General features: G+C 35.6%; 2 protein-coding genes across 2 annotated transcripts; both read left to right on the plus strand.

Moving 5' to 3' along the window:
• Positions 1–4,452: 4,452 nt before the first annotated feature.
• On the plus strand, positions 4,453–9,212 carry LOC145561938 (methionine aminopeptidase 1D, chloroplastic/mitochondrial-like). The gene is made up of 10 exons (XM_081622073.1): positions 4,453–4,619; positions 5,708–5,777; positions 5,888–6,116; positions 6,775–6,936; positions 7,017–7,058; positions 7,418–7,489; positions 7,581–7,660; positions 7,937–8,034; positions 8,143–8,190; positions 8,636–9,212. Exons 1-10 carry the CDS (start codon positions 4,508–4,510, stop codon positions 8,779–8,781), a joined length of 1,059 nt encoding a protein of 352 aa, XP_081478199.1. The 5' UTR covers positions 4,453–4,507; the 3' UTR covers positions 8,782–9,212.
• An 889-nt stretch (positions 9,213–10,101) lies between these two features.
• Positions 10,102–12,009, plus strand: LOC145562945 (pentatricopeptide repeat-containing protein At5g39350-like). Its single transcript, XM_081623361.1, has one exon. The coding sequence runs from the start codon at positions 10,102–10,104 to the stop codon at positions 12,007–12,009; it is 1,908 nt and encodes a 635-aa protein (XP_081479487.1).
• Positions 12,010–12,790: the final 781 nt, after the last annotated feature.

Here is a 12,790-nt window from a genome sequence, read left to right on the forward strand (position 1 = left end):
CTGTCAAACGCCGCGCCTTAAAAGGAGGTAATAAATGCAGTAATTAAGAATGCTAAAAGTTTAGTGGGAGTCTTGGTTGGACAAGATTGGATAAGTTCTCCTATTTTAAATAGGAATGGTGTCTTGGCCTCTTGAAGAGTTAGAGCTGAAAATGCATGGCTGTGCTCGAGTGGATTAAAGATTTAATCACTTGTTTCGACAGTTTAAAACTCAGGTTTCAAGAAACAATTTGAACCTTTAATATGGATTACATATGATGTTATCATATCATCAAATTGGACACTAAGAGACTTAAGAGAATTCAATATTGCTCCACTTGTTCTCGGACAAGTGGGAGATTGAAGGAAGTGTCCTCGATCAAGCATAGCAATTACTAAATATAAAATAGGATTAATTAAAGAGATTATTAGTTCGGTAATTTTTGGGGTTGTAGTGTTTTTCTAGAAACCAACTACGGTCTGTAGGCATATTGTGTAATGGGTTTGCTACTAATTATAATCGGATCCTATAAGGTCAAACATATAAACTGGGGTTGGGTCATATATTCACTAGGCCCAAAGCGGGGCATGGTGATGGGCTTAAGTAGTAGTATTAGGGTTTTGGGAATTATCTTCTAATGACCTTATTTATATGATAAACAAGGATTGACTAGTGTAATAAGATACTGTATAACTCATTAGTAGAATTCCAAAAGACTACTATCAACGCTTCCCATAAAAGTAAGAGAGTGTAAGAGTTTCTTCCTCCTTCTTCCGTACTAGCATACGTGGGGATCTTTCTCGGGTTTGTGGATCGCATAGAGGAATCACAATTGAGGTTCTTGATCTCCAAAGGAGGGCTATCAAAGGCTAAAAGGGAGTACACGCATCAAAGGTATATCTAACTCCTATTATGTGATTCATATTGATTATATGCATGAGATCCTGTTTAGATGTTTAGGAAACGTTTCTGAAATTCCGCTATCGCATCTAATAAGTTCTTACATACTCGTTGTTTAATATACGACAACTCATATTTGGTGTGGATAATATGTGGTTTACCATCTTTCGAATTGATCATAGAGATACACTGAATAGTTCGTTAACACACATATGAGTGTGCAGTAACCATGTAGGAGGGAGTACAAGATTGCATGATGATGATTTAAAAGTTTACTCAAAACATGCCAAATTAATAAAGATGATTTATATAGCATGAGAAGGGTTCAAAATCACGTGGGATATATATCAAATGTATTGTACTATGTCGGGCTTTTTGTCACCATTTATATTTACGTACTATATTGTCATGACAGCTGCTAGCAGCTCTAATTTAGAATGTGCTTGAAATCCTTGAATTGAAGAATGTTACTTGGCCGGTCTTAAATCATAAATTTGACTCCCCTAATTCCCTAAAGGCCTAAACTACGGAAGGCTGTTGTAAAAATAATTGACATATTAACACATTTGCTCTTTGATAGTTGATGAATCCAAGTTCTTAGTACAACATCTCAATAACATTCTTAAATTATTGTTTTTTGTACTATCGTAATTAAGGCATAAATGTATGGCAATACTAATCTACCATAGAAGGTCATTATGATTTCCTTTTTTATAATGAACAAAACTTTCAACATTTAAAGCCATCTAAATTACAACTACTTCGTAATTAAGCTGTCGAGGGAAAAATGAACAATGTTATCATTTTTTAGTTGTTAGATCGACAAGCCCTATACAGCTGATTAAGTGAGAACAACTCTCTTACCGAATCCAAACTTGTGATAGCGGATTTTGGTATTTAAATTTAAATTATTTATTTATTTATTTATTTGGGCGTGAAAAGGATGGGCAAAGGGCCTGGTAGATACAAAACCTTTGGCAATGCAATGGGGACTGCTGCTAGAAGCTGGGCCATAGGCCTGAATTATTTGGGTTGTGTTCGTTGTTGCTTTTTAGGTTTCAGATAAAAAGTTGTTGACTAATAAAGGTTGTGAGCCCTTGCTTGCTTTTCAGATTACGGGTCCGAAAATGTCTGTTAATTATAAAATGACAAGGGTAGAATTTATTAATCCTTGTTTTTATCATGTAATCATCTACTTTGTATTTATTCCCATACAGATGAGGATCACACTATGATTACAAATATTTGTCTGTAAGAAAATTGTGTTCAAATGCAAATTATATGAGTAAATCCGACGTGCCCATTTTTCAATTTGTTTGGTTTAGATTTGATGAGTGTTTTTTTTTTAAATCAAGGTGAAAGACAGAATGTATTCCGACAAAATACTATTGATTCTAGAAGGACTATAATGAAGAGGACAACAGACCCACTCACGATCTACTAAAGGTATCGGAGATTGATTGGTTCGAATCCAATCCGTGAGATGGCAGTGATCTTTAGCTGGTCATGGTCATTAAACCTTTTTAAGGGCTTTAAGCACCTACATAAGTCGTATATATAGTATAGACTATGTCTTTTATAGGTCTGGGCTTTTGCGCCTGTGTACATGTTGCGCTGATCCGGAGTGAAATACATTGCATGGCTGCCGGATCATGACGTAGTTCGAGATGGTTGATTGAGAAAAAGGGGGGATGTTCCACGAGCTACTAGTTTGAAGTCTATTTCCAATTCTAGGTAAGAGAAAGAAAGGATAGACTTCCCAAGCATGGGGTGTTTGATCGATGGAATGCTTGCTGTCAGCATCTGCTACTAAATTTGTCCATCATTCATATACTGTATTTTTTTTAAAAAAAAAAAAAAATCACACTCTCTTCTCCTTAGATGATTTAGAAACAGGGGTGAAGGGACGGGGGGAGGGGGGACTGGTGCCCATAAAAATATTACATATAACATTAAAATTAAATAAATTAGATATTCCAATGTCTGTCACATTGGTTAAAACTTAAAGCTCTTACCCAACAGATCCGGGATCAAGTCCTTCCTTAACATAGTATTTTTACAACCACATGGTTATTAATGTGGGTTGTTGTTGGCCTGATGGTATGGCCCAAATAAACCTAAAAACATAATCCGACAATTAAGGGTTTGTTTGGCATTGCTAGGGTTTTCTGTTTTTTGGTTTTTTATTTTATAAAAGTATATGATATTTGTCCCATAATGAATAAAAAATTATTTAAATTTATTAAAATCATGATAATTTTGAAAACCGACAACAGAAAAGTGAAAACACCTTTTTCTTGTTTCCTGTTTTTGGTTTTCAAAAAAACAGAAAACTGAAAACCAAAATTGATGCCAAACATGCCCTAATTTTTTTTTTAAATAAAAGTGGGAGTTCAAGTTCAACAAAGTATGAAGTTCTTCGTACAGTTTTTTTTTTTTTTTTTTTTTTTTTTTTTTTTTTTTTTTTTAAAAAATTTAAAATTTTAATTTTTAATTTTTTGTAATTTCATTAAATTAATAGATTCTTTTATGTGATTTATATGATTATTATGATTTGTAGTTTTACTTGTTTATTTTATTAAATAATCTTCTATAGTTAGAAAAATTTGGATCCGAAAAGTAATTTGAATGATGATAATGAGCAAAAACACAAATATGGGGCAAAAAAATCTACTACTTCAATTCGTAAAGTAAGATTAAACTAATTTTTGTTCATCTTATTTTCACTTTTGTTAGGTTTGACTAATTTAGATAAGTTATGTTCATAAAAAAAAAGTTTTGATAAGGGTCACCCAATTCACGTAAAAATTACAACTAAAATAAGTTTTGATAAGGGTCACCCAACTACCCAAGTATAAATTACAACTAAAATAAGTTTTGATAAGTTCAAATAGGTTCAGATAGGTTCAAATAGGTGAAAATTAGGCGAATAGAATACATGCTTAATAAATTTAAATTTTTTGAACCGTAGCGTCGTTTAACAAGTCCGGCACCCAGGACTTAAAAATCCTGGCTTCGCCCTTGTTAAGAAACAATAGTCATAACTTTCACTCAAATTATTTGCACAAATGAGCGAATTTGTTTTGTTCATAAAATTACTCTACGAGAGTATTAACATATCTAAATGTGTCAACAACTTTAATTGCTTGTATTATCTATAGCACTTGTACTCAAGTAATGGTATTTAACGAAATCTACTCATGAATTATTCTTCAAAACAAAATATTAACATAACATCAAATATTTAAAGTCCAAATAGCGATAGTAAATTAAAATGCTTTATAAAATGCACATTTTGATGTACAAAATTTCACAATGAAAATCAACACCAACAATGAGCGTAAAATCATACCTTTTTAGACTATTGGACTTGTTTCTGTGTTCATCGATGAGAGGATAATGGTAAATCGCTTGAAACAAAGCCGATAATATTATACGGATTACCTTGTTTTTAAAGGCCAGCTGTATACAAAACACACTAAAGAGTAAGTGATGTATTTCAAAATTTTAGCGGACTGAATTTGCAAAAATGGGTGAAAATATAAATTAATCCAAAATTTCCTTAATCTCTCATTTGAACAAGACAAGAGTAGAGTCGTACAGATAACGCGAGTGTGAAAGAGAGAGAATGGCGGGGAGCATATGTTTACAGTCACGGCTACTCTCCTCTTTCGTCGGCGGCGACCGTTTAATCCACCCTTCTCAACACCCTCTTCACCACCTTTTCCGCTCTTCTCCAGGTCCCTCTCTCTCCTACTCTTTGTCTTTTGCTTCCATTGTTCATTGCTAAACCTAATTACTGATTGACTACTTCAATTCTTATATTTCAACTTTAATTTCGAATATTTGATATGATTTATTTTACTGTTTGTGCTTAATTGTTGATTGATTTTCTTGAATTAGTTTAATCAGTAATTCGCCATGCATATATGGTATAAATATGATTGCTAAATTAATTTTAGTATATACGGAGTACTATTTATTTTGATACAATTTTGCAATGTTTGATTATTCAGTTCGAGAGAGTTAATAGATTGTTAAAATCTGGCATTGTATTTTCTTAGTTATGTATACAACTTTTGATGGTTAATTGGTTGTTGGGTGAAATGCCAAGCAAGGGAGTTGTATGTAGACTGTGGAGTATATCTTGAGATGTGGCAATTTGTGAGTTTGTGCATATGGTCTTAGGTTTGGGGAGTTTGACCCTAGTTTGTTGAGTATCAGGTATAAGTCCAAATGTTTGGGAGGAACATGTCGTTTATCGGGAACGAGTGGACAATTTCCTTAGATGCTTGGGTTTTGAATGATTCTATATCATTATTGTTAATGACTAATGAGGTAGCATAGTTTCTAATTACAAGTTTAGTTACCCATTGTTTTATTGTGATTTAGATTTCATTAAGGTCAAGGGTGTGAAAGTGGGTGGTATAACATTGGCTTGGGAATGTAGCAGCTTCCCATGTTTTTTTGTAGTTGAATTTAATAGAAGAGAGGACTTTCAGGATTGTAAGATTTTTATTTGATGAGGAGCTGTATCACTCTTTGTGGCCTTCAATGAATATCTTTCGGAGAAGCCAAAGGCACAATTGAAATGTGGAAGAAGGTGTCACAAGTGATCTAATGTTTATTTTTGGTTTGGTTGCAAACGGATTAGATTTTGGGTTAGGTATTTTGTTACATTCTGTGAAAATTAGATGACTGTTGTAAACAGCAATACATAAATTTTGAGGCCCTTGCTTAATTCCCTTGATACTGCATGCTGGTACTTGCTGGATTATATTGCTGTTGGTCTTGGATTTTTATCTTATTGGAAAGTTATTTTTTATAGGAAGAAATCATGTCTCTATGCAGTTGCCAAAATCTCTCTCTGGCTTGACCAATCTCTTATTCAACAGAAGGTGTGCTTCCTTCTCTTTATTTCTTTCCATGTGCCCATGCAAATGCTTTTATTTATTTATTATATTTATTTTTATTTTTTTTGGTGACTATCTCACCGGTACACTTACAGAAATCTTGATCAAGTGTCAACAAGAGAACGTAAACCTTTGAGGCCTGGTAAGGTGTCTCCTCCTAGACCTGTTCCATCCCATATAAAGAGACCACCTTATGTAAAAACTGGGAGTTCTCCGGGAATAGCAAGTGGACCTGAGGTGCATGATGAGAGGGGGATAGAATGTATGAGAGCCTCTGGGAGATTGGCAGCTCAAGTTCTTGAATACGCAGGCACCTTAGTCAAGGTATTAATGCAAGGCTTTCGGTCTTTTAAATTCTAGTGTTACTTTTTCTTCTTTCTGCGTTGTGCATACTCTTCTGATTTCTGTGAAACTTTGTGGGCGGATTATTTTATCACAATCAAAGGATTGTGTTAGGCACTTGAGCTTATTGTCTTATCCGTCTATCCTGATTAGCTGCAACATATCTGGACCGAATTGGACGTTTTAAACTGGCAGTTTTCCCTCCAAGATTTATTCTATGGAGACTAGATAGGCAGGGTGAGCTGGAAAAAAAAAAAAAAAAAACAGAAAAAAGGGAAGGAGTCATATCCAATAATTGATTAATTGCTCTTATCTCATCAAGTGATTGGTATTTATGTGTAGGACTTAAAAGTGCTCATGCATGCACTCTCTCTGAGTATCTGTTGCTGCCCCTATTTCTGTTTCTTTCAGATCCCTCTTTTAGACATTCCCGTCGCCCTATCTTCCAAAGTAAACGAAGAAATATAAGATGACACTCATGTTACTGGGTTATTCTATGGATTTAAAAAGATAGTAACTACAGCGTTGGTGCATGTTACTTACAAAATTTGCCTTCTCAAAACTTCGTTAATGTCGTAGGTGAATCTGTTTTCTAGATGATTGCTCCCCAATGCATGGTACTTATAATTCTTATCCACAGCCAGGCGTGAAAACTGATGAAATTGATGAAGCAGTTCATCGAATGATTATTGACAATGGAGGGTATCCTTCACCTCTTGGCTATGGCGGATTTCCTAAAAGTGTCTGCACATCAGTTAATGAATGTATTTGCCATGGTATACCAGATTCAAGGCCACTTGAGGTTTGTTCTGTATGAAATGCTATAAACATTGTCCCAACCTTTTCCCTTATATCAAGTAGTGACAAATGTGCATATTTCAGGATGGTGATATAATAAATATTGATGTCACGGCCTACCTGAATGTAAGCAACCTAGTTCTCTTTTATTCTTCTAGCTGTTCACATACTGTTGTTTATTTTAACATAAAGCCAAAATTCACGGAACTGCAGAATGGTTTTTCTGTTAATTGTGTCACATGCTAAGGCTACCTGCTCTTTATAATTCACAACATGCCTTATACTAAAGCTTCCTTTTCTGAAATTCTTACTGGGAGATCGGGGGCATGCTTTATTTTTTTCTTTTTTTTGGACTTTTATGATATTTCAATGTGTTTATGCCTCTTGGCACAAATATTTGAGTATGGCTGTGCAATGGTTGAGGATTATATGTATTCACTGCAATATTATATATTTTAATTTAATTCTTGCTCTTGGTCAAGCAGGGTTATCATGGTGATACCTCTGCTACTTTCTTCTGTGGGGAGGTTGATGATGAAGCAAAAAAATTGGTTCAGGTAGTATCTGAGCATAGATTTCTGAATTCTGTGCCATTCTAACAAAGGTATGGACTAACTTGCAACACTTTTAATATTGCTCATTTCTTAGGTAACCAAAGAATGCTTGGACAAGGCAATTGCAATATGTGGACCAGGAGTAGAGTACAAAAGAATTGGCAGAACAATACAGTAAGACTTATTTCTTGTCAAAATTACCATGTTCCATCATGCATCTTGAGTTATGTTTACTTAGGCAGAAGTTTGCTACTTTGCTTTCCTAGTCCTCACTCTAATGAATGCATGGGGAAATTTCTAAAAGTTTGCTTCATTAACTATGAGTTTCTCTTGGTATGGATCTCCTTTTTGAGGTCAAAAGCTATTATGGATCTGTCAAATTTTGTCCGGTATAACTTGATAGTGCAAATGTGTATCTATATTTCTCAAATTGGCATCTTTTCACTGTAGTGACCATGCAGATAAATATGGATATGGTGTTGTACGTCAGTTTGTTGGCCATGGTGTTGGTCGTGTTTTCCATGCCGATCCTGTTGTTTTGCACTGCAGTAATCATCTTGAACTCCTCCTATCATTTTAGTTTTCAGCTTTCGAGGGATTATTAATTAGATTAACATTTAACAATTGGAAGAAGTGATATCTTTTTTGTGCTGCAGGGAACAATGATGGAGGGCGCATGATATTGAACCAAACTTTCACTATTGGTACTTTCTCATTGCTCTTGTAAATTTACTTGCAATTTCACAGATATAAATAGATAGACTGGGTATGCCCTAGCTTGGTTAATGGTCCTGGCCTGGGACCAGCTCATTGGTTAAGCCTGCTGGTGGGTCATGACAAAACCAGCTTTAGCATGAAGAGTTCCTTAAGGCCTTTTGGGATACTTGTCTAGGATTATAGGTACACCTGGCCTGGACCATGAAAACTTGTACTGGTCAAGGTGGAATAACCCAATGGCTTATCCCAAAGTAGAATGATTTACTGGTATAACCATCTCATTTTGGTTTGAATAAGAACTGTTGGTTGCTCGGTGCACTAGTTGATCATGTTTGTCTTTGTATTTCAATTAAGTTTTCCTCACTTCGAAGTTTTCTTACTGAAGTTGAACCTTCGTCATTCAATTTTTTCATGCGTTATGTTTTATTGCAGAACCTATGCTTACAATGGGTAGTTATAATCCAATTATGTGGGACGATAACTGGACGGTGGTCACTGAAGATGGAAGCCTCTCAGCACAGTTTGAGCACACAATTTTAATTACAAAAGACGGAGCTGAGATTTTGACTCAGTGTTGATCTAGCCAAATCGGTAATACTGTAGCTGATGACATCTTCCTCCTCGCTCATTGGCTATGATCCTGCAGCAAAGTGAGAAAAGAGCAACAGGACAAGACGGGAAAGAATTTCTTTGACAAGAAAAAAAGAGAGATCCTATTGATCTACTACCCTTCTCATTGCTTCTTACCCCTGGATAGTTTTTTTTTTTTTTTTTTTTTCACTATTAAATACGAAGTATTGAATTCATTATATTAGTACTGCTTCTGAAAAATTTAAAGAGCTGTATTATTTTTTGGTAGAAAATTTCAAGGAGCTTATTACTTTACCCCCAAAATTGTGACCGATTTTTGTTGGTAATTGATTCTATAGTCAACATTCTTGTATAGATTAGGGATTAGTAGCATAGTTTCTCTTCAATCTCTACCTTATGTTACTGCATTTGTTTAATATGTGTACCCCGTCTCATATCATACACCACTTTTCTTTGTTTTGTAACACAAATCGGCAATATAAGGTTCTTCCGATGGATTATTTAAAGGAGAAGCGTAAGCTAGAGAATAGAATGAGAGTACTCTTCCCAATTCCAAATGCATGATTCCTAATTTCCTATACCTCGTATGCACTCATTGATTATTTCTCACAAACATTTAACACTAAACAGCTTTGCAAGGAGAGTTAGATGCATACATTTGGATAATCTTGTGTTATATGGACTTATATCATGAAGGTCAAGTGAGATGAAATTATGTTTCTACATTGTCTACAAAAGTGAGTTATAATGATATAATGCTACATGCACTTGAAAATTTACTAAATTTGTCAGAATGTAAAGGTGACAATCACGTAAATTGGATAGAGTTAAAATCAGGTTATGTTTAGGTGAAGAATCGTTTGGATTGACTTTCGGTTTAAGTTGGGTCATATTCAAATCTATTGCTCATAAACTTATTATAATAATGTGATTTTTATTGGTCACACTAATTGCCAAATCAACTCGATTGGGTCCAATTTATGACAAGTGGTTTTTTTTTAAGCATATGACAAGTGATTTTTTAATGAAGTTTAAGATTGATGTTAGAAAATCAAGTCGGGTCAGTTTTGTGAGGTCTATTAAAGGTAATTTAAAATTCACACCCAATTCCTTACAACTCTTTTCATTACTTAGCTATAGCATTCTATTTTGTTCAAATGTAAAAGAGACATAAAATTTGTAGTAATTACACCTCACTTTAGAAGAACTCATCCTTATTTAGCACCATCAAAGATTTAATGGTATTTCATCTTCAATCTTGGCCAAACCCAGTTACCCACTATCCTGTTTGAGAAATCTCAATTTAGATGAGAATATGGCTTATTGTAAGACATTTTTCATCTTTTTCAACATCCAATCTCTCTTCTTCAAAACTCACTCATCTTCTCCAGGTTTGCAGCAACTCAAGAGCATTAGCTCAAGCCAAACAAACCCACCTGCAAATCATACAACATGGACTGCATCATCAACCTTATGTTACCACCAAATTGGTTCAAACATATGCAGAATGTGATCATCTGGGGTATGCCCAGAAGCTGTTCGATAAATTGCCTGAACCAAATGTATTTGCTTGGACTGCTCTCCTTGCATTTTACTCAAGAAATGGACTTTTTATCGAGTGTTTGCAGGTTTATGGTGCAATGAGATTTATGGGTGTGTTGCCTGATCAGTATATTTTTCCTAAGATTTTGAGGGCATGTGCTCAATTGTCAACACTTAAAACAGGGGTCATGATTCATAAAGAGGTTATTGTATGTGGAGTTGAGTTAAATTTGCAGGTTTGTAGTTCATTGATTGACATGTACTCGAAATGTGGGGAGGTTGATAATGCTAGGCGGGTTTTCGATAGTTTGGCCGTAAGAGAGTTGCTGTCTTGGAATGCAATGATCTCTGGATATGTGGCTAATGGGTTTCTAGAGTTGGCATTGGAGTTATATGGGTCAATGAGAGTGAAGGGTACTGAACCTGATTTAGTCACATTGAATTCTGTAATGGATGCTTATTGTCGAATGGGTTTATGTGATGAAGCTCTTGAGGTTTTTGGGCAGATTGCACGACCGAGTGTTGTCTCTTGGACAACATTAATGTCCGGCTATTCAAGGATTGGAAATCATGAGGCGTCCTTGGGCATGTTTAGAGATATGATGAAGTTTATGGTGGATATACCTGACTTAGATTCTCTGTCTAGTGCAATGGTATCTTGTCGACATTTAAGGGCTCTAAGAAATGGCCAAGAAATTCATGTATATGGAATTAAAACTCATTCTCATCCCCTATTCTACGAGTCTTGTGGACCTGCAATGTTAACGATGTACTCTAAGTGCAATCGAGTTCATGATATGAGAAATGTGTTTTTGTTGATGGACAAATCTGACGTAGTCACTTGGAATGCGATGATACTTGGCCTGGTTGATCTTGCAATGGGACATTCAGCACTTGAAACCTTCAGTATGATGCAAATTATTGGTGTCAAGAACGACCAGACCACGATATCAACAATCTTGCCCATTTGTGATCTGAAGCCTGGCAAACAAATTCATGCCTACATTCTTAGGAACAACTTTGGTTCAGTGGTTCCTGTTTTGAATGCTTTGATCAGCATGTACTGTCAATGCGGATCTATACATTCTGCTAAACTCATTTTCTCCAACATGACCATGAAAGATTTAGTTACACGGAACACGATGATTGGAGGGTTTGCAATGCACGGAAAAGGAGAGGCTGCTCTTCAAATACTTAACGAAATGATATCTTCCGGTCTTTCCCCTAACTCTGTAACCTTAACGTCAGTTCTGTCAGCTTGTAATCACTCTGGTCTTATTAATGAAGGGCTTGAGGCCTTTTATGGCATCAGTAGAGACTTTGGTTTGATTCCTAAAATGGAGCATTTCGCTTGTCTTGTTGATATGCTAGCTCGTGCTGGTCAGCTCAATGAGGCCCTTGATATTGTCATGAAAATGCCAATCATGCCTGACAAGCATATATGGGGGACTCTTTTAGCTGCTGGTCAATTGCAGCAGAATCTGGAGGTTGCTAAGTTGGCTGCGGAAAATCTTGTTAGCTTAGAACCCGAAAATGCTGGACATTATGTAACACTGTCGAATATATACACAGATGATGGAAGATGGGATGATGCAATGAAGGTAAGAAGGTTGATGGAAAGTAGAGGATTGATGAAAGCAAAAGGAAGTAGTTGGATTGAAGGAGAAAACTGAGGATATATTTTGCAGACATATTGAGTTTATATTTGTCACGTCACGTTTTGAGTTATGCAGCAAAATTTGCAACAAAATTATGATTTATCTAGTAATTTAGAATAAGTTGAATACAGTATAAAAATTTCCAGGACTCTTTTAACCTTTATCTAAGCTAATGCACTTTTTTTTTTTTTGAAATTAGGCTAATGCACTTTGTAGGACTGTAATGTAGGATAAGTAAGGCATTAGTTGGGGAGAACAATAAATGATGAGAGAATTTTTAAACGTTTAATGACTCATGTGAGAGTAGTTAAAAAACATTATTGATTTTGTGTGGAGTCTATAAACTGTAAGCGGTGTAGAGTAGAAACAATCTTACAGTTTATTGACTCACAAGCTTGACGTGCACCGTAAATACTCCGAGTCATCGGACCATATAGTACTCCGAGCCACCGGATTATATTAGACCTGGCAAATGGGTCATTCAGGTCGGGTATGGGTCGGGTCAAGTTCGGGTCAAAAAGTTATCGGGTCATGTTCGGGTCGGGTCATTTCGGGTTTCAGGTTGATTTCGGGTCGACTGATGGTCGGGTCGGGTATCGGGTCGACACTTCGGGTCGAGTTTGGGTCGGGTCAGGTCAGTTCGGGTCGGGTCAATTTTCGGGTCCAATTTTTGGGTCAACTTCGGGTCGGGTCAACTTCGAGTCGGGTCAATGCATTGAGTTAAATTCAACTCAGTATATATATTTATTTATTTTTAGACGAAAAACTCACTACATTTATTAAGCTACTTTTTTCA

Source organism: Chenopodium album, chromosome 10 (genome assembly GCF_948465745.1).
Source record: "Chenopodium album chromosome 10, dcCheAlbu1.1, whole genome shotgun sequence".
In the NCBI taxonomy this organism is placed as follows: Eukaryota; Viridiplantae; Streptophyta; class Magnoliopsida; order Caryophyllales; family Amaranthaceae; genus Chenopodium; species Chenopodium album.